General features: G+C 31.0%; 6 protein-coding genes across 19 annotated transcripts in view; 5 read left to right on the plus strand and 1 right to left on the minus strand.

Moving 5' to 3' along the window:
• LOC126875305 (WD repeat-containing protein 6) overlaps positions 1 to 2,797 on the plus strand; it is a 26,815-nt gene extending 24,018 nt beyond the window's left edge. For 4 of the 9 annotated variants that reach the window (XM_050638145.1, XM_050638146.1, XM_050638144.1 and 1 more), the window contains exons 11-13: positions 114 to 556; positions 741 to 906; positions 1,010 to 1,152. In XM_050638145.1, the coding sequence (XP_050494102.1) occupies positions 114 to 556; positions 741 to 906; positions 1,010 to 1,064 (664 nt within the window). In that variant the 3' untranslated portion in view covers positions 1,065 to 1,152. Of the gene's footprint in view, positions 1 to 113; positions 557 to 729; positions 907 to 1,009; positions 1,153 to 2,519 lie in introns of those variants that run through there. The other 5 variants (XM_050638141.1, XM_050638142.1, XR_007693334.1 and 2 more) reach the window with 5 other exon arrangements.
• LOC126875338 (trafficking protein particle complex subunit 5) lies at positions 1,091 to 3,497 on the plus strand. The gene is made up of 3 exons (XM_050638231.1): positions 1,091 to 2,574; positions 2,638 to 2,947; positions 3,034 to 3,497. The coding sequence occupies exons 1-3, from the start codon at positions 2,408 to 2,410 to the stop codon at positions 3,130 to 3,132; spliced, it is 576 nt and encodes a 191-aa protein (XP_050494188.1). The 5' UTR covers positions 1,091 to 2,407; the 3' UTR covers positions 3,133 to 3,497.
• On the minus strand, positions 3,367 to 5,163 carry LOC126875342 (uncharacterized). 2 transcript variants are annotated; one of them, XM_050638240.1, is made up of 4 exons: positions 5,016 to 5,163; positions 4,083 to 4,303; positions 3,630 to 3,773; positions 3,367 to 3,566 (listed from the first exon to the last, which is right to left on the minus strand). In XM_050638240.1, exons 2-4 carry the CDS (start codon positions 4,218 to 4,220, stop codon positions 3,498 to 3,500), a joined length of 351 nt encoding a protein of 116 aa, XP_050494197.1. In that variant the 5' UTR covers positions 4,221 to 4,303; positions 5,016 to 5,163; the 3' UTR covers positions 3,367 to 3,497. The 2 variants fall into 2 exon arrangements, with proteins under 2 accessions (XP_050494197.1, XP_050494196.1); XM_050638239.1 differs by lacking the exon at positions 5,016 to 5,163 and having other exon boundaries at positions 4,083 to 4,342.
• Positions 5,164 to 5,786: 623 nt separating this feature from the next.
• On the plus strand, positions 5,787 to 8,914 carry LOC126875328 (cathepsin L). Its single transcript, XM_050638206.1, has 7 exons — positions 5,787 to 5,954; positions 6,924 to 7,035; positions 7,401 to 7,553; positions 7,627 to 7,830; positions 8,025 to 8,230; positions 8,293 to 8,444; positions 8,537 to 8,914. Exons 2-7 carry the CDS (start codon positions 6,940 to 6,942, stop codon positions 8,755 to 8,757), a joined length of 1,032 nt encoding a protein of 343 aa, XP_050494163.1. The 5' UTR covers positions 5,787 to 5,954; positions 6,924 to 6,939; the 3' UTR covers positions 8,758 to 8,914.
• Positions 8,915 to 9,055: 141 nt separating this feature from the next.
• Positions 9,056 to 13,753, plus strand: LOC126875307 (codanin-1). 3 transcript variants are annotated; one of them, XM_050638154.1, is made up of 10 exons: positions 9,056 to 9,623; positions 10,050 to 10,344; positions 10,431 to 10,707; positions 10,793 to 10,953; positions 11,029 to 11,625; positions 11,685 to 11,912; positions 12,016 to 12,378; positions 12,458 to 12,623; positions 12,715 to 12,983; positions 13,075 to 13,753. In XM_050638154.1, exons 2-10 carry the CDS (start codon positions 10,063 to 10,065, stop codon positions 13,228 to 13,230), a joined length of 2,499 nt encoding a protein of 832 aa, XP_050494111.1. In that variant the 5' UTR covers positions 9,056 to 9,623; positions 10,050 to 10,062; the 3' UTR covers positions 13,231 to 13,753. The 3 variants fall into 3 exon arrangements, with proteins under 3 accessions (XP_050494111.1, XP_050494108.1, XP_050494112.1); XM_050638151.1 differs by having other exon boundaries at positions 9,056 to 9,516; XM_050638155.1 differs by having other exon boundaries at positions 9,056 to 9,516; positions 13,054 to 13,124.
• A 230-nt stretch (positions 13,754 to 13,983) lies between these two features.
• LOC126875330 (cadherin EGF LAG seven-pass G-type receptor 1-like) overlaps positions 13,984 to 19,053 on the plus strand; it is an 81,918-nt gene continuing 76,848 nt past the window's right edge. Inside the window, exons 1-4 of one of the 3 annotated variants that reach the window (XM_050638211.1) lie at positions 13,984 to 14,189; positions 14,253 to 14,430; positions 14,538 to 14,932; positions 18,840 to 19,050. In XM_050638211.1, coding sequence (XP_050494168.1) covers positions 18,872 to 19,050 — 179 coding nt within the window. In that variant the 5' untranslated portion in view covers positions 13,984 to 14,189; positions 14,253 to 14,430; positions 14,538 to 14,932; positions 18,840 to 18,871. The remainder of the gene's footprint in view (positions 14,190 to 14,252; positions 14,431 to 14,537; positions 14,933 to 18,839; positions 19,051 to 19,053) is intronic. The other 2 variants (XM_050638209.1, XM_050638210.1) reach the window with 2 other exon arrangements.

Genomic DNA, 19,053 nt, shown 5'->3' on the forward strand with positions numbered 1-19,053 from the left:
TTATTGTATTATTCATAGAAATATGTATAATCTTTATTTTTTGTAATCTAAAATGAATTTTTGAAAATCAAGGTATTTTTCTATTCAAATATTTACTTAAATATTATTTGCAGAGTATTTTTATATGATATTACTGTGAAAAATATTTCACTCAAAGCACATGTAAAGTGTGTGGATCGTTGTATAACAAAAATAACTGTTTTGACATATGATGAAAAAATAATTGTCTTAACAATGTCCACTGATGGAATCGGTCGATTTATTGATTTCACTGATATTATTTCAAAGATTATAATATGTCCACAAATTGAAGAACAAGAATTTCACAACTGCAAAAATGTATTCATTGCAAAGTTTGATTTACATCAATCTGGAATTAACTCATATGACATAAAAGTGATTGAAAAAAGCGAATATTTGTTAGCAACTGGTGGTGATGATAATTTGTTTAATGTTATTTGTTTTAAAGTTCAGTTAGAAGGTAAGAAGGAAGAATTACATATTTCATTGTTATCAAAATGGAGTACTGCGACTGCACATGCTGCTCAAATTACAGGTATGTTTACAATTTTTATGTCAGTATATATTTTTAAATAATGCTTAACATTATTTATATTTATTCTGTATTTGTTAAATTACAATTAGAAAATATAAACGAATAAAAATAAAATAAAGTAAGCTAGAAATGTAAATAATTTATTGATAAAAGTATTCAATTAATTTGAAAAGATATTTTCCAGGAGTAATATTTCACGAAAGAAATACAATTTTTAGCGTTGGAGTGGATCAACAAGTAAATATGTATCATTATGATTATAACAATAGCACTTTATCTGTAACATTTTTGAAGAAAATCTTTACATTTGTAACGGATGTAAAAGGCTTAACTTCATGGTATAATTCAAAGTATGTTTATTGCTTCTATGATATTTAATTATGATAATCTGCATTATTATGTTTTAACGGATTAATGTTTGACTAAATTGGCATTAAAATTTAATTGTTTTAGTGATGAATCAGTCATATGTGTGTACGGTAGAGGATTTGAGATATTAACCCTCTAAGGTGAAATATATATTATAAAAAACTATGATGTCAGGTAATATCGTTTCTTGAAAATTTATTAATAAAATAGCATATATATATGTCGGAGATGAAAGGACATTGGAGCCTTCCCTTTGGAACTTAAATCCCTTAACACCGTAATCTAGATTCTATCATAGGCGTAATTAAACAATTGTCGGGTTTACATTAGAAGTAGAGTTAGGGGCGTGAAACGAAACTTCGTTTGGATTACACATTGTCGTTATGCAATAGAGAAGACATTGACTAGTTCAAATACGATTATTATAGAATTGGACAAGTAACCGTGGTAATTAGATACTCGAGAAACTAATGACAATGATCCTAGGTTCAATAACGAATCCGCGGTCAACGGGATGATAGATGAATATGCTCACAATATCTAAGTCGGACTCTTTGTTAAAACATGGAATATCCACCGAGCGTACAGAGACACTAAGTAACTCGCTAATACGACCTCACGAGAGGGATGACTTTCCGTCGTGATGATGCTGCAGAAGAAAACTATGATGGGGTGTGTCTGAGAACACGAGATCATCGGATTCGTCGAGGATAGCCTTCGTTCAGAAAGTAAGGGAAATTGACGTTGCTGCTAATTGGTCAATCTCCATATCGGTGGTTAGAAAAAGATGCTAGTCGCCCTCGAGGGAAAGTTGCTAGTGGGAGACGCCGTTCGTTGAAAAATAGGTCTCTCCTATTCCCGTAGCTGGGACAAAGACTGTTTGTTTGAAGGACTTTAGTTAGCTAAATCTTAAGATTTATAACGGTTATATGAACATGTACTGCGGAGACGCATCGACATCTGGCAATCATCTTACTCGAAGAATATGGTCTGCGTGTGGCGAGCTACGGGACAGAGACCGTTGGAATGTTTATTGTCGAGTGTTACAACTATTTCCCTTTTAAGGAGAGCTATAGAATTGCTCCATGCCTTTGTTAGACAAAGCGTTCATCCCGTGACCGCGGCTACGTTCGGCGACTGGCTGTCGCCTCGAGCCCAAGCTCATTATCACAAATCTCGAACAAATACAATCGGATCGAAGGACGACAATTGTTTAATTACGCCTATGATAGAATCTAGATTACGGTGTTAAGAGATTTTCCCGAAGTTCCAAAGGGAAAGCTCCGATGTCCTTTCATCTCTGACATATATTTATTTAGTTTTATCATTTTCGCTTGAATAATAAACAATTCTGTTTACTATCACCAGATGGCGAACCTATCAGATAAACTTAGTGTTGCTATTAATTCGATTGTCGTGTTGAGTTTGTTAATGTTTATAAGAAAGTGAAATATTACTTTAGATATTAAATATTTTATAGAAATGACAAGTATTACAATATCAGCAGTTCGAACACGAACAAGTATACTTGATAAATCATTAAGTAAGGGAAAGGGAGAGGTTAGCTTGAGTTGTTTCGCACTTCTGTTTTCAGAACTTGTGCAATACTGCCAAAATCGAGTTTACACCGTACCAGAATTACAAAATAAGTATGTAAATAATCAAGTTCATTAAAAATTCTTATATACAAATGTTTTCTATTTATTGGTTAGATTGGCAGAGATAGGTACAGAGGTTGGTCATAAAGTAACAGATTTACTCGTTGTACGGGAAAAAGGTGGAAAGCGCGAGATAAAATTATTAAATATTTTATTATTTATTAAAAGTACGGTATGGAAGTCATTGTTTGGTCGTGAAGCTGATAAATTAGAACATGCAAATGATGACGAACGGACTTACTATATCATAGAAAAAGAAGCACTAGTAAATAAATTTATATCAGTTCCAAAAGATAAAGGAAGTCTAAACTGTGCTTCTTTTATTGCTGGTATAGTTGAAGCTATTCTTTGTGATTGTGGTTTTGTGAGTATTAAATTTTTGTCAATATCACTATTTAAATTATAAAATTATTTAGGTAATGAATTAATTGGAAATATTTGCATTTGTAGCAAGCAAAAGTCACTGCACATTGGCATAAAGGAACAACATATATGGTTAAATTTGATGATGCAGTTGTTGCTCGTGATAAACAACTCGAAGATCGATAATTAAAGACATAGGAAAGAAATTAAAAGTAATAAGATAAAATTTTATATTCCAATACAATTAAGGAATGAATCTTTGAATTAAAAATATAAAAAAAGAATTCCTTGGTTTTGTTTGTGGTTGATTTAAATTATTTTCACAGATAAACATTTCAGCATTTCATAATAATTTTCCTTTGTTTATTGAAAATGGAATCATATGTGCGAAAATGAAATGCCAGCAAATAAAATGACATGTACATAGTTATAGCATTTTATATTTACTAATGAAGTATTTATTTTATATTTTATTGTATTAGAGTACAGATGCTAACATATATATTGTAAGTTTAAGATCTACAAATATACAATTGGAAAAAGAAATGTTATTATGCAAATTTAAATTCTCTATCAACATATGCTACTTGACCAGTACGATACAAATAATCTTCATCATCCTATAAAATAAAACAAATTTTATGTTCATGGTATACTCATTAAACAAACATTTAATAATATACCTTCACTTTCTCGAGAAATTTTGCACCAAAATATATGCCTCCAAGCCAGATCAAACCAAATAGTAAATGTGGTACAAATTTTACATGTGAAACATAATCATGGTTATGTCTCAATGCAATTAGTCGTTGAACTGCACTATCCACCTATATTAATTAATTACATATTTAATACAAATATCATAAGGTCTTTTAACAATTAACAAAATTAATATTAAAGTAATTTTTAACGATATTTTCGTGTAATTTATATCAATGAGAAAAATACTTGTTACATAATTACATTTTTTGCATAAAATTATGAGACTGTTCCATAATTAAATTAATAATTACCTTAAATAACTAAGCATACATTACATAATTAGAAATGAATCTAAATGAGTTACATTTTTTCAAATACAACGGAAATTATTATTAAATCTATATAAGTAAGGTTAAAAAATTATCACTACATACGGGCATTACTTGCATCGATGGGTTGAGAACTTCTTTTAAATATTTGTGACGTAATTGAGCTCTTCTCGTGTATTTCCATTCTAGTATTGCTCGTTGTTTTTGTGATACATCGTAGGATGTTATTTTCTGTGCACACATCTTTTCCAGCAGAAAATTTGCACTGTTCAGAAGGAATACGTGACAAATCGCAAAAACTGCATGGAACTCTTTGTAACTGCAACCTGGAATAGCGATATAGGCTACCTATACTTTTGATAAATATGTATATGCATACATATATATGTGTAGAATCTATATCTAGAATTTGTTTAGGGAAATCTTTGATGAACATTTAGTTGTTAATATATATAATATATATAATATTATATATACATATATGTGATATATAAACATAATAATATATAATAATACTTTTTAATTTTCTGATACGTACTATTTTAATCAAATTTAGTGATTATGTCAAATTTAATATCTAGAATTCAATTTAAGTAATAACACGTAAGTAAAAATGGAAAGTTCATCATAAACATATAACTACATAATATTTATGATAAACTACGTATATATCTGATTTGTACAAGAATGATTAATGAAAATAAATAAAATAATTATTAATTGTTATATGTATGAAATAAAAAGTAACAATAAATAGTAGTAGTAGTAGCATTAGTAGTTTCTTTTATTGTATTGGACTTTCGTCCATGATAATCTTAAAATTAAATATACATTTAGCGATAATTATACTTTATGTCTGTTTTACATTATTGCTTATTGACATATTATTTACTTAGAATTACTAGTTAGATCTACATTACTATTGTTTGTTAGAATAGTTTAAATAGTTAAATAAACAGCTTAAATAGTGTCGACAGATTATAAAGTTTGAATGAAAAGAATGCGTAAACATTGTTTGCGATAAAATACATCACTCACATATAGACACATATGTTTGAAATGTGGGTTGCTCACACTTATCAAAATCACATGACAAATGACAACTGCAATGTATTGTGGAGGATGATATTCAAATCGATTTACGTAAAATATCTGGACGCATGTGAATAGATAAAGATTATCCGATACTCTATATTCCAGTATTTCCTAATGGATTGAAATTTTATTAAAAATGTGTTATTAATTTAGTTATTACATAATATATGTATAATATTATAAAAAATATTTGTTAATATTGTTATTCGGCATTTCGGAAAGCTCAATAAATAAAAGACGAAAGATTTGAAACGTTAAAAGATTTTAGTTTAAAACACAAAAAGTTGTAGTTCTATGAAAAATTGCTCAGTACATATAGCTAATTGAGATTCAAACATTTCTAACAAGATAATATAATTTTAAACAATTCAAAAACAGTTCAACTAAGTGTAATATATGTATACGATAAAATTCATATTCTTAGCTCTGTGTACAACATATTCAAGAGCTATAAGTGTTAAGAGTAGTTTCTATATCTTAAACCATTTTATGTTTCCATTATATTTTATTATCGCAGTTTTTAAAAATATTTTTGTATATGTATAAAATTTTAAATCCAATATATTCATATTTATCATATAGTTTAATAATGTTCTTATTTTTCTTATGAGTCATATAATATCGTGATGGATGCGGAAGTTGGAAGTTGGGAGACGCTATCACACTACAGAACCAATGATGAATCACGTAGTAGAAGGGGAAGCTATAGAATATAGAGAAGAGAGAGCGCTTTACACTTTGACAGTAGTCTAGCTAAAAATCTGAAGTCTGAAAGGTCGTGGTTACTATTGGTTAGTGGGCAGTCTGAAATAACGGGTCATACCTACGTTGTGTGTATCAATTGTTTTGCGTCAAATCCTCTCAGCAATTAAATTATTCTTGGTAAGGCATTTAAAACTTGTTTCATCGTTTATGTCATTAATATTGAATCGTAATTAGACATAAATATAAATGTATATAAGTTATACATTATTGTTATACTTTTCAGGAATTATATTTTACGATAATATTTGACTTTTCTTTCATTGATAGTTTTTTCTTTTTTTTTTAAATATGTAACCTTATCCTTTTTTGGACAATTAAATATTTCATTTTAATCCGAGTATTATAAAATTATACTGATTGCGGAAATCCATTTATATGTCGGAGAAAGATCGTGCTTTGTTCGGCATATATTAAGAGTTAGAGAATTATTTCTTTTTGTTCTTTGTCATATGATTAATTTGAGAAGATTAACCAATACTCATTTACTTGTGATATCGATATAAATGTATCAATAAAATACTTGATATGTATGCTCCTGTTACACAGAATTCCAATTGATGACTATCATATTATGTCTTTGTTCGTATGATGACAATGATAGATGCAATGTACAATTTTATGCGTAGTAGAAATTTTTGTATACAAGTAATGGTAGATATCGCGGAAATACATAGGTCAACAAAATATGTAATTACATATTTTTTTATAAATAATACGGATTTTAAGCGTAGGATTTTTATATGATTTAAAAATTTCCTTTCTTATTGTCATTATCTAAATTTTTATTAATAATTTCATTACGTAAAATTGATTTATATTTTCACTTTGCACTATTATCCGTATAAATATTCCTTTTAATATTTACATATTTTCGATAACAGACAGTACAAAGACGTCATTTTATAAAATGAAATTAGTGATTGATACAAATATGGCGCTATCTAGATTTTCAAATTTCGACTTTCTTTTTATAAACAATATAATGGTAGAAAACATTTGATACAAATTTAAAAACGATCAGGAAATAAAATGTATAGAAGATAATATATTTTAATAAAAAAATTAATTTGTATATATTTTTTTCAGATATAATTGCAAAATCATGAAGCTGTTTCTACTTTTAATTGTAGCAATACTTGCTACGGCACAAGCTATTTCTTTTTTTGAATTGGTTAATCAAGAATGGACAACATTTAAGGTAATTAAATATATTGCTTTTATGAAAAAGGTTAATAATGCTGTAATAATTTTGATATATCTTGTGTAACACATTAAAAATTTTGTCTTAAATTGAATCAGTTATATTGTTTAAATAAGAAATGTCCCCTTGTATATGAAATGTATCTGGCCTGCAGTTGACCTTTATCAGTATATATATCTTTATGTGCAGATAAAGTATTTTCCTAGAAATAAATATGATCATTTGTTTATTTTTATAGCATAATATTTATATAATATTCTAAAATATTTTAGAGTATAGAACAACCTTTATAATAACAATAACATAAATGATTATAAATTACAATAAAATAAAGAGATATACCTTGTATTATTCATTTTTAGATGGAACATAATAAAGTATATAAAAATGATATAGAGGAAAGATTCAGGATGAAGATATTTATGGACAATAAACATAAAATAGCTAAACATAATGGGAATTACGAAATGAAAAAGGTTTCATATAAATTAAAGATGAATAAATATGGTGACATGGTAAATAAATTGCAAAATTTAAATAGCTTCATATTACGTATATATATTGAAAATTGTATAATTTGATTTTTAGCTTCATCATGAATTTGTGAATACGTTAAATGGTTTTAATAAATCCATAAATACTCAGTTGAGATCTGAGAGATTACCTATAGGAGCTTCATTTATTGAACCAGCGAATGTAGTGTTACCAAAGACAGTTGATTGGAGAGAACATGGTGCTGTAACTCCTGTCAAGGATCAGGGACATTGTGGATCATGCTGGTCATTTTCTGCAGTAAGTTTTGTGACTAACAGTATACAATAGTTTAGATATCAATAATAATTCAAATAAAAAAATTAAATTATAAGATATATTTAATGTTTTTAATAAATTTACTTATTATATTATTTATTAAAAAATTGTAATTAGGATTGTAATATATTGTAATCAAGTTTTAATGAAATGAATCAATCAAAATCATTGTATAGACTGGCGCATTAGAAGGACAACATTTTCGACGAACAGGAATTTTAATCCCTTTAAGTGAGCAAAATTTAATTGATTGCTCTGGAAAATATGGCAATAATGGGTGCAATGGAGGACTGATGGATCAAGCTTTTCAATATATTAAAGATAATAAAGGTTTAGATACAGAAGTTACTTATCCATATGAAGCTGAAAATGATAAATGCAGGTAAGTATTATAAGAAAAGATTTTTTCCTAGTTATTATGATTAATTATTTCATAATGTGTAGATATAACGCAGCAAATAGTGGTGCCCGTGATGTTGGCTATGTAGACATTCCTCAAGGTAATGAGAAAAAGCTTAAAGCAGCAGTTGCTACTATAGGCCCAGTCTCTGTTGCTATTGATGCTTCTCATCAGTCTTTCCAATTTTATTCCGAAGGTTTGTTTGTTCATTATATAATTTGATGCTAAACTATGAATTTGAACCAATTGTTAGTTTCTAATAAAATAAATGTTATATCTAAATTATAGGAGTCTATTATGAACCAGAATGTTCTTCAGAAAACTTGGATCACGGAGTATTAGCAGTAGGATATGGAACTGATGAAAATGGTCAGGATTACTGGCTAGTAAAAAATAGTTGGGGTGAAACATGGGGTGATAATGGATATATTAAAATGGCTAGGAATAAATTGAACCATTGTGGTATTGCTTCCACTGCTAGTTATCCTCTTGTTGGGTCTCAAGGATAGTTTGTTAAGGATTTTATGAATAATTCTAAGATGCAAACAAAAAGTGAAAAAACGAAAATTAATAATAAGTATTTGAACATATCTAAGTTTCTGTTTGTACATCACAAAAGCAAATATATTTTTTTTATTAATTGAATAAAAAGAATGTTTATTAATATTACATTGTTTTAATATTACCTTTTAAAATTTTTATATATACATATACATATACAGGGTGGTTGGTAACTGGTGGTACAAGCGGAAAGGGGGTGATCCTACGCGAGAAAAGAAGTCGAAAATATAGAATAAACATTTTTCGTTTGAGGCTTTGTTTTCGAGAAAATCGACTTTGAATTTTCGTTCGGTACGCGTGCGGTACGTTATAACGGATCTCACTCTAGATCGTTGTCTCGATGGAAAAATTTGGAAAAAAAATAAGAAAGAAATTTTTATTTTATATTTTCGACTTCTTTTTTCGCGTAGAATCACCCCCTTTCCGCTTGTACCACCAGTTACCAACCATCCTGTATATCTATGAAGTGTCTTGAACACTAAATTGATGTGTTGAATCTTTAAACGCAAGATGGATGCCATTGAATTAGTTTGTGCCGAGACTGTCGAGACGTATGCATAAGCTGTTACCATCAGCGGTCACAATGTGGAGTGCTACGGCATTAATATATGCATGTTGTAAAATATAGTCTTATGTAAAAATTGTAAAATTTTTATCAACTAACAAATTATGAATGCATGAATCGATATTGTGCGAGTTTTAGTTGTGTTAGTATATTATATTGAAGCATATTTACAGTTTAAACATAACCTATTAGATTTCAAAATTGATCGACGTTTATTCCATGTACATATTCGGTGATTTAAATAAATGAGTACGTTTAAAAGATTTGTATAGAAATATGTATTTTAAATACAATATAAATATATTTTCTCTTAAACTGTTCACACGATATTTATAATTGTACATGCGATTGTATGTTTACTTAAAGAACTGTTTTTGAAAATTATTTTATACTTGTATAAATAAAATATGTTAACAATTTTATATTATTTATGAAGTTTATATATAAAATACTTTATCTAATAGTTTTTTCATTAGTTGTTATATAACATTTATTTATTCTAATTGTTATATGTTTCTAAAATGTATCAATTAATGTTGAGGCAAATATTTTTATTTTAATATAAATTCTTGAATATAATTGAAAAAATTAAGAAACGATATATGTAAACAATTATCATTTCTTACAAGTAAAAGTTCAATTTTTTAAATATATACATTATTTTCTTTTTTGCAGCTACTTATACATAATGGGTGAATTAAATGTATGTTTTCAAATAGATACAGACAATCGTGAAAATTTTCCATCTGCAGCTGCTTTTCAGACATTTAAAAATCAAAGAGATAGTTTTTATGAGATATTTAGGATATGGGAAAAAAACCATTTGGTGCCTGGATGGATATTTCAAATAGCTTTAGGAAGTAAAATAAGAACTATGTTGACATTACACAATGATGCTATAAATTATTATCATTTTGCAAGATTATTTAAGTCGCAACTTTTGATTTCATGTATACAAAATAGGCAACAGGTAAGCTAGATTAATAAAATTATATGTTTAAATATTCTTTATTTTGCTTAGATACTAGTTTTTTAGTTTGTTTTTATTATTTTCAGACAGAGGTAGAAGATGATGAAAGTATAAGTGTTTTAAAGACATTGAAAAATGTAAATCCGAAAAAATTGGATCAGCTTCAAAAGAGATTAGTAACTCCACAGCCTTCCAAAAACCAAATTACGGAACCATCTTTCCCTGGAGTACAAGAATTTTTCAAAGACTTTATATTATTTGCTTTTAATCCAATCTTTTATGTTCATCTAGAAAATTGTTTAATCCACGAGATAATGGAATTGAACGATACTCAGTTTAACAATAGTGAAATAGAAGATTCAGGTATTAATATATACATATAGCATTAATGTAAGTTATGTATTTTCATTTATTATTAATATAACTATATTATTTTCTTTTGTAACAGAAACAATAGTTGATGAGCAAACACAACAAAATTTTATTACTTGTGTATCCAGCTTAAGGCTCCTTGCAAAAGTTTTAGGTTTTCTTATATCATTACCATATAGATCAGAATCAAACAATTTTAAAGAGTTGATAGCAACTCAAGTAGAAATTAGAAGCAAAGTAAGTAATAAACTTCCTGCTTTATATATTCTTTTATTATTAATAAACGAAATTAACCTTAAGATTTTTATTTAGGTTGTACCAGCAATAAATTTACATGTTTGTCTACATAATGCAATAGCATTAGGAAAATTATCATTAACTGTACCTTGGATTGCAAAATACTTGGCTATGATGGATACTGTGTGTCTTCGTTTACCATATTATAAGCAAATTTTGGAACTTTTATATTATATTTATAAAGCTGTAAATCATTTTGATTTTTCAACATCTGACAGTTTTATTTCTCAACAAACAGCAGTTCTTCTTAAATCTACTTTAAGTTGGTTATTTGAATTACCAAATGTTCCAAAGGATTTGTATTCTATGTGGCAAAAGATATATAAAGTTAGAGAATTGCGAAGTTTGAAACAACCTGATAAATATCATGAGCAAAAATATATGCTATTAGGAGAGCCGACTGTGTCTGTTACATCAACTAAATGTAGTTTAGACAAATTGGACATAATTAATGAAAGAACGTTGCGCATATGTTGTCCATTGGTTGGATTAAACGTATCTGTATCAAATTCTAATACAAATCTAAATAATTATAACTCAAATAAACACATTACACCAGTTTCTAGTCAACTTCACAAATCTGCTAAGAGTGCAGATATAAAGCATTTAGAGGTAAGTTTATCGGTTAGACTTGTTTCATAAGAAAAATTTTAATATATAAATTTCAATAGTTGCAATTGGAAGAGGCATTTTTTGGCGGACAACCAGCATCTACTCGAAAAACTGTTGATTTTGTATCAGAGCGAGTTGCGTCAACTTGTGTGAAACATATATGTAACACTTTGTTAATGGCCTCTAGAGAAACAAATCTGAATATTTTTAGGGAGATTCTGAAAAAAAAGCAAATCGAAAGACAACCTGAGAAATTCGGGGAACAACGTAACGTTACAGATTTTAAGGTAGATTTTCGAATTTTTTATATTCATCGTAATACTACGAAATACTATGATGTTTAAATATATTTTTAAATTACCTAGCTAATTCATATATTATTCCATTTAGGCAATTGTGACAACTGATATGAATACATTGGCTACGAATATGTCTAAAGAACTGAAAGAGCAGTGCGAAATATCTATACCAGGAATTTGTGAATTACGGGTAACTAAATGTATAGAATCTCTTTTAGCGGAAGATTCGTTGACACCTGTGAAAGAAATGTGTGCTAAAATTGCTACGAGATTAGCTATGGAACGTATATATCAATGGATACAATCTCACATAGTGGGTGGCTCATTATTTATAAAAGATATGGAAGTTGAATTAAATAGATTTTTAAGGAATAATGCACCACTTCATCCTATTGAAGAAAAGAAACATAATCCAAATGTTATGAGCCCAACAACTATCACTGATAACTTGAGAGTAATTATTTACATGCTTGATATTTCGTTTAATAGAGTAACATTAAAACTTATTAGTTTTTGTATTATAACTTTTATAGGAACTTATATGGGTTATACTTGATAATGGTGGTGATTCTTTAACAATAATGATTGTTTCGACTATATTAGATAATTTATATCAGACTTTAAATGAAAGAGCTGATTTAGTTGTGGGGCCAGAGAAAGTTTTATATTCTCTTAGTACAGATTTTGCGTTATTTTTAGGTAAGTAAATATTAAGTTATTAATAATATATATGATTCATTATTAATTATTGTCATACTACGAAAAAAATCCTGAACTTTTATATTTGCAGTTGCTTATCGAAGTGATCTGTTTGTTCCAAAAGTTCAAGAAAAATTTATAACAGTATGGGCAATGAATCGTTGTAAAACTTTGGAATCAGATTCGCCTATACATAGAATACTTAGTTCTAGAAACGTTATGCTCTTAGCTCAACCAGAAAAAGAAGAAGTTTGGACAGTGTTTGGAAAATTTATTAATAAATTAATAGAGAAAAATGTTTTAGATATTAACAGTTTTAGCGATCAATGTGTAGCTTTATTTAGGCAGAACTGGCCTGTGGTAAATATTTTATTTTTCTATTACTTATTAAAATAGATTGTGACAATTATCATTTATATCAAGCTATCAGTTTCTGTATTTTTATTTATAGCCTATATTGAAGCATCTATCAAAATGTTTAATGGAAGTTATAACAGATTTCAAAGCATCAGATGAAACAACAGAGAAAGTAAAATATCTACTTGGTTGGATAGCTGAAACGTATAACGAGATAGAGTTTTGCAGTGATTACAATCCCATAGACTGATGTTCTTTTGATCCTTTATACTTATAGCTTCTTCGTGGGCTGATATACTGTATAAATTCTACAATTCTTGTGCATATATGAATGTAAATTATTGTACATTAATTAATCAATTTAGTAGGTGAAAGAAATGTATATTTACGATATACAGTAATTTCGGAAATTGTTATTACGATATGGTTGTAAATCGATATAACGAATTTCAGTTTATTTTAAAGTACATAAATTGCTGAACTTGTAAAACAATACCATAAATTTGAAATCTGGGATTTGATTGATTTTTTATTTAGCAGCACTACTTATTGTTAATCGTACATTAGTTGATCGTTGATTGTACATATGCATTGTACATGTACATATGCACGGATTTCAATTTTTACTTTTAAATGTTACGTTATATACTCGTTTCTATGTTTGACATCAACCGTTGCATTTTAATGGATAAATGCGTATTTTGTAGTTAACGACGAAATATTAACTTTTCGTATGTACGAAACGTAAAATAAAGAAAAAATTGTTTTTTATATTTTTATTTTTTGATTATAATCCTTGCATTGCCACCTTCCATTCTCCATACTTTTGATAATTTATCTTAGTTACAATTAATCGCGTATCGAGCTACGAGTCCCTTTTTTTCCAAATACTTTTATTCCCCACTATTTCTTCGAGTGTATGCGCAACGTAGGATGCGCGAACGAGTTGAGCGCGAACAAATTTTGTTGCAGTTCTCCGCCGTTGCTCGAGGAGTTTGTACGTATCTTGTTGCTTCGTAATTTTTCATTAAATACTAGTATCGATGATCACGTTGCGTCAATCAGCAACGTGTTTTTTCGAGTGAGCCTGTCATTTTTTATACGTTTGTTAATTATTCTGTAGAACAAAAAAGATGTGTTTTCTTTATACAAATTCGGTCATACTTCAAACGAATATAACTATTTATTTTCATTCATTTCAAATAACAGGTGATATATTGCAATGATTTAGTAATGCATTATCATTTGTCGACTTACATTGTATTATTTTAGACGCGTTAATGTGCAAATAATTAAGAAGAGTAATCGATGACACTGAGAAACGAAATCTTATATTTGTTAATATTTCTCTATGATAGATAAGATCACTATGACACATGAATGTCGGTCGGTAGCTAAACAAAACGAACGCGATATTTTGCAACAGAAGTCGCATCTTTTTTAATAACAGGTAAATATCTAGTGTTTCGCGGGATTTTTCTTCATTGTACTAAGAATCTAAGATGTCGATAAGAAAAGAGGGAGAAAGGGAAGACGATAAAACGGTGATGTTGACAGGTGGTAGCATCGGAGTAGCTGCGTTCGCGTGTATATTTCGATCGCGTGTATTTACTCATTCGGTGGGTCGCTCGGTGGGTAAAGAAAGGCGATCCTGTGCATCCAGCTCTCGCAAGCGAAAAGAGATTGATCGACCGGTGTCTGAGCGCGAACACGTTCTCGAGGATGCTGCTGCACACGCGGCGCAACGGACGAGTGTCGAACAATGCGGCCTACTCCAGTAACTTTCTTTCCTCCAAGAGCACCCGTTAATTCGAAGGAACACGCGATTTACATTCTTGTAGCACGTGTTTACTGACACGTGGCTCGCTCGAGAGGCTGTCAAACGATCCATGGAATCGCGCAACGTCTGCCCATACTTTTTCATCGAACTAACTATTTCTCCATCTCGTAAGGTAAGTTTCCTCACCGAGTGTTTGTTCTTCAATTGTTTTGATCACGTGATTCTTAATACGTATCAATGAAAGTAACATCTAGCCTTTTCTATATAATACTAATTAAAGGAACACGTTCACTTGAGTGTAAAATTACCGTGAATTGCTTTCGGGAGTAATTTCTCACAAGCGGATACTGCGTCGAGAGCGACTATCTAATCGAATAGTTTATTATCCGATATTATTTATTATTACATTAGCGGAAATAACGAAGAGTAAATATCATAAAGATAAATTTTTGCGAAAGCGTTAAGTACCAGAAAAAAGTGTGCATTGGTGATATTGCAGGCTTGTTTGTAAACTGTAACAAGCGTTCTTGTGAATCGAACTGGAAATCAAAACGATAAGGTCACTACATTTAAATATCGAATCCGCTCGGAAACCGGATAGAAAAATACACGTGAGACACAGTTTTGCTATCGTTGCGGTTATTAACGAGCAGTTTTTTCAAACATCAAACGACTTTGTCTGCGAGCCCTTAACAGCATGCTTCTCCAAGGAATGGAGAATGGAATCTGTTTACGTTCTTTTGACAACTTCACACCATTCAAGAGAAATTTTTTCTCTCATTTTTGGTTTTTAAAGATAAAGATCGAAGTCGGGCGAAAATGTTGCCTTTTCGCCTGTTATACTTGATAGATTAGCTTGGTTGATTAGTAACGGTTACGCGTAGTTATAAATGCTCGCTATTACTGGCAACTTTTGTAAGGGACGGCCGCAATTTGTGGCTGGTGGTGTCGAGCGCCATTTTGATTCACCTCTTTACAGGAAATTACCAGGCCTGTTTCAATTTACCCCTCCCGCGACACGCGAGGCTCCATCACAAATTCAATTTTCCTCAGCAGAACCAGTTGAAAAGAATATTAGTCTGGTTCTACTTCGATCTAAAACCACTCGTATAACATTTTATTTCATTATTTTTATGCAAATATACGAGACTTATTGTAATCAAAGCCATGGCAATTCCTTAGATCCGTGGTATAAAACGTTATATGATTAATATCTAATTTACGCGTGTACAAGATATCGAGGGTCATAAATCTCAATCGGCGTTCCGCGCTCCCTCGCGCTTCCTATAGAAATCATAAATCAAAGCTTCTTATGCTGTTATTATGTATTGGGTTGGCAACTAAATGATTGCGTATTTTAAATAAGAAGGAAAATTCAACATTTTTGCTTAAAACTATAACTTTATTCAATTAGGTATTGTCCGTTTTTGTCGATGACCTTGATATCACATCATCAGCGTCATTAAAAATTTTACCATTTAAGGAGTTCTGCATGGAACGTAATAAACGGTAATCTGAAGACGCAAGGTCAGGGCTATATGGTGGTTGTGACAACACATCCCAATCTAGTTCCAATAATTTTTGGTGAGTGACCAAAGATGTGTGAGGCGTTGCATTATCATGGTGGAAAACAACACCCTTACGATTTGCCAATACTGGCCGCTTTTCTTGAACTGCATCGCTCAGTTTGGCGAGTCGTTGAATGTACACGTTTCAATTAATCGTTTGGTTTCTTGGTCAAATTTCAAAGTACAGAATTCCTTCATAATTCCATCAAACTGACAGCATAATTTTTTTTTGCTGAATCTCAGCTTTTGGTGTCGTCTGGGCTGGCTCATCTTGCATCACCCACGATCTTTTCCCATTAACGTCGTTATAAACTATCCACTTTTGGTCGCCGGTAATCAGTCGTTTCAGAAATGGATTAATTTCGTTGCGTTTCAGAAGCGAACCGCAGATGCTAATGCGTTGCGTCAAATGAATTTCTTTAAGCTGATGAAGGAGCCACAAATCGAGTTTCTTGACATAGCCGAGCTGTTTTAATTTTTTTTTTTATGCATGTATGCTATACATTGAGCTTCACTGCAATCTCACGCGTTGTGCTATGACGATCTGAATCGATAATGACCTTGATATGGGTCTCGCCAACTTCAACTGGACGAGCAGATCGTTGAACATTTTTCATTGAAACATCACCAGAACGAAATTTGGCAAACCAATTTTGACAGTGCCTTTCTTTCAAGGCTTCATTCCCATATACGGCACATAACTTGTTGTGTGCTTGGGATGCGTTCTTGTCTTTTCGGAAATAATACAATAAAATATGCCTGAAATCCGCGTCTTGCTCTTCCATTTTTAAATTGGGATAAAAAGGAAACTAAATGACTAATCGATACAATTTTTCTACTGAATTAAAGGTGGAAGTCCAAACAACAAGAAAACAATATAGGTTAGGTGCTTTGAACACGTTGACAGAATAAAAGAATGTGCTAAGGCCACCTATTGACAAAATCAGTAATAACTTAGTTGCCAACCCAATAGATGACACGTAGATTACCTCAAAGATTCAGAATTTAAGTAATCGAATAAACACTTTATGTTATATTTCAAATAAAAACTGTATGTTCAAACGCATAAAAATTATATCGTTGCCCTTTGTGTAGTATGGCAACGTTCCAGTGTTCTTAAACTTATATGTACAATAATGCTGTGCGTAAGTATTTGGACATTTGATGCAATCTAGTCGAAACATTGATATTTTCACTGTATTTCTAACATTATGATAGAAGAATGTTTCTTAACTGTTAATTCTTTACTTCTTGGAATAAATGGGCTGAATTGTATTAAAATTTTTAGAATGTGTTTGGAAGTAGATATTCTAACCATTTAAAAATCTTAACATCGAACAGATACACTTGAAATCACTAATTAATATCCAAGGCGTATTTTATACATCTACAATAACGCGGAAGTGTCCAAATGTTAATGCATGGTTGTCTACCTAGATATATTGTACTGTATCTTTAACACGTTGAATGCCACACCAGTTTTACAAGGTTTGAACGTGGCGCCACGATGAATTTCGTTATTATGCGATACATATGATGTTGAAATATTACCCACAAGAAATATGTTACGGAGTATAATCATCATTAATGAATTTATCTCACTGAGGTCACCGGTGACCCCCAGGGCGCTGTAGTGCAATTTCGCTTGATTCAATTATTTTTTGCGATTATCAAATATCTCATATTGTTTCTTCGCGTTGCTAAATAATTGTTCTATGTTGTTGCGTCCCGGGGCCTACCACAAATCATAATCCATCCCTCGGTCATACTTATTCGGACCCGCAACAATCCTAAAGAACCGTCACAAGATTTAGCATTTTTTACTTTACTGTCAAGGCCCTTAATTACCATCAGACATCTTTCAAGTCGAAACGTTCCTTACTGTTATTGTTCGTTAAGGTAAAACACGGAAAAAGCGTGTTTTTCCCATATTCGACAGCCACTGGTGGGGGACGCACATAATAGATGTATATTTCATGTATAAATAAAACTATTTTTATAAGTTTTATACTGCATTAATTTCGTCACACCATTGTAGTAATAATAATAATAATAACAAATTTGTAACTATTGATATTTGTTCAAATTATGTATTTCTACTAATCTTGATGCGCCGGTCACCGGTGACCACCACGGCGCCACGGCCGTTGAGTGCCGGTCACCGGTGACCTCCACGGCGCCACGGCCAAGTTGGGTGCCGATCACCGGCGACTTCTACGGCCAAGTTGAGTGTCGGTCACCGGTGACCTCGACGGCCAAGTTGAGTGCCGGTCACCAGTGACCTCGACGGCGCCACGACCAAGTTGAATGCCGGTCACCGGTTACCTTCACGACGCCACGACTAAGTTGAGTGCCGGTCACCGGTGACCTCCACGGCGCCACGGACAAGTTGAATGCCGGTCACCGGTGACCCCATGGCATTCAACGTGTTAAGAAAGAGTTGGAATAACTAGTTACTTGTATCGTAAGTTACTCTGAAGAAAGTGAAAAATAGCATCAATAAATATATAGTGTTCTTGAATAGATGCGAGAGTAACGAAGAAATGGAGACACTTTACACGGGAGCAATCCACGGGTTTCCCCAATCGAACGGTGGACTGTCTAATGGAATATCTACGGGAATTGCCAGCTCGTTCGATCAAGACGGCGTGTTGAGTCTCATCGTCGTTCTGGGCGGAAGCTTGTCTCTGGTTGCTCTAGTCTTTGCCTTCATTACCTATAGGTA

The sequence above is a fragment of the Bombus huntii genome, chromosome 18 (genome assembly GCF_024542735.1).
Source record: "Bombus huntii isolate Logan2020A chromosome 18, iyBomHunt1.1, whole genome shotgun sequence".
NCBI classification, from domain to species: Eukaryota; Metazoa; Arthropoda; class Insecta; order Hymenoptera; family Apidae; genus Bombus; species Bombus huntii.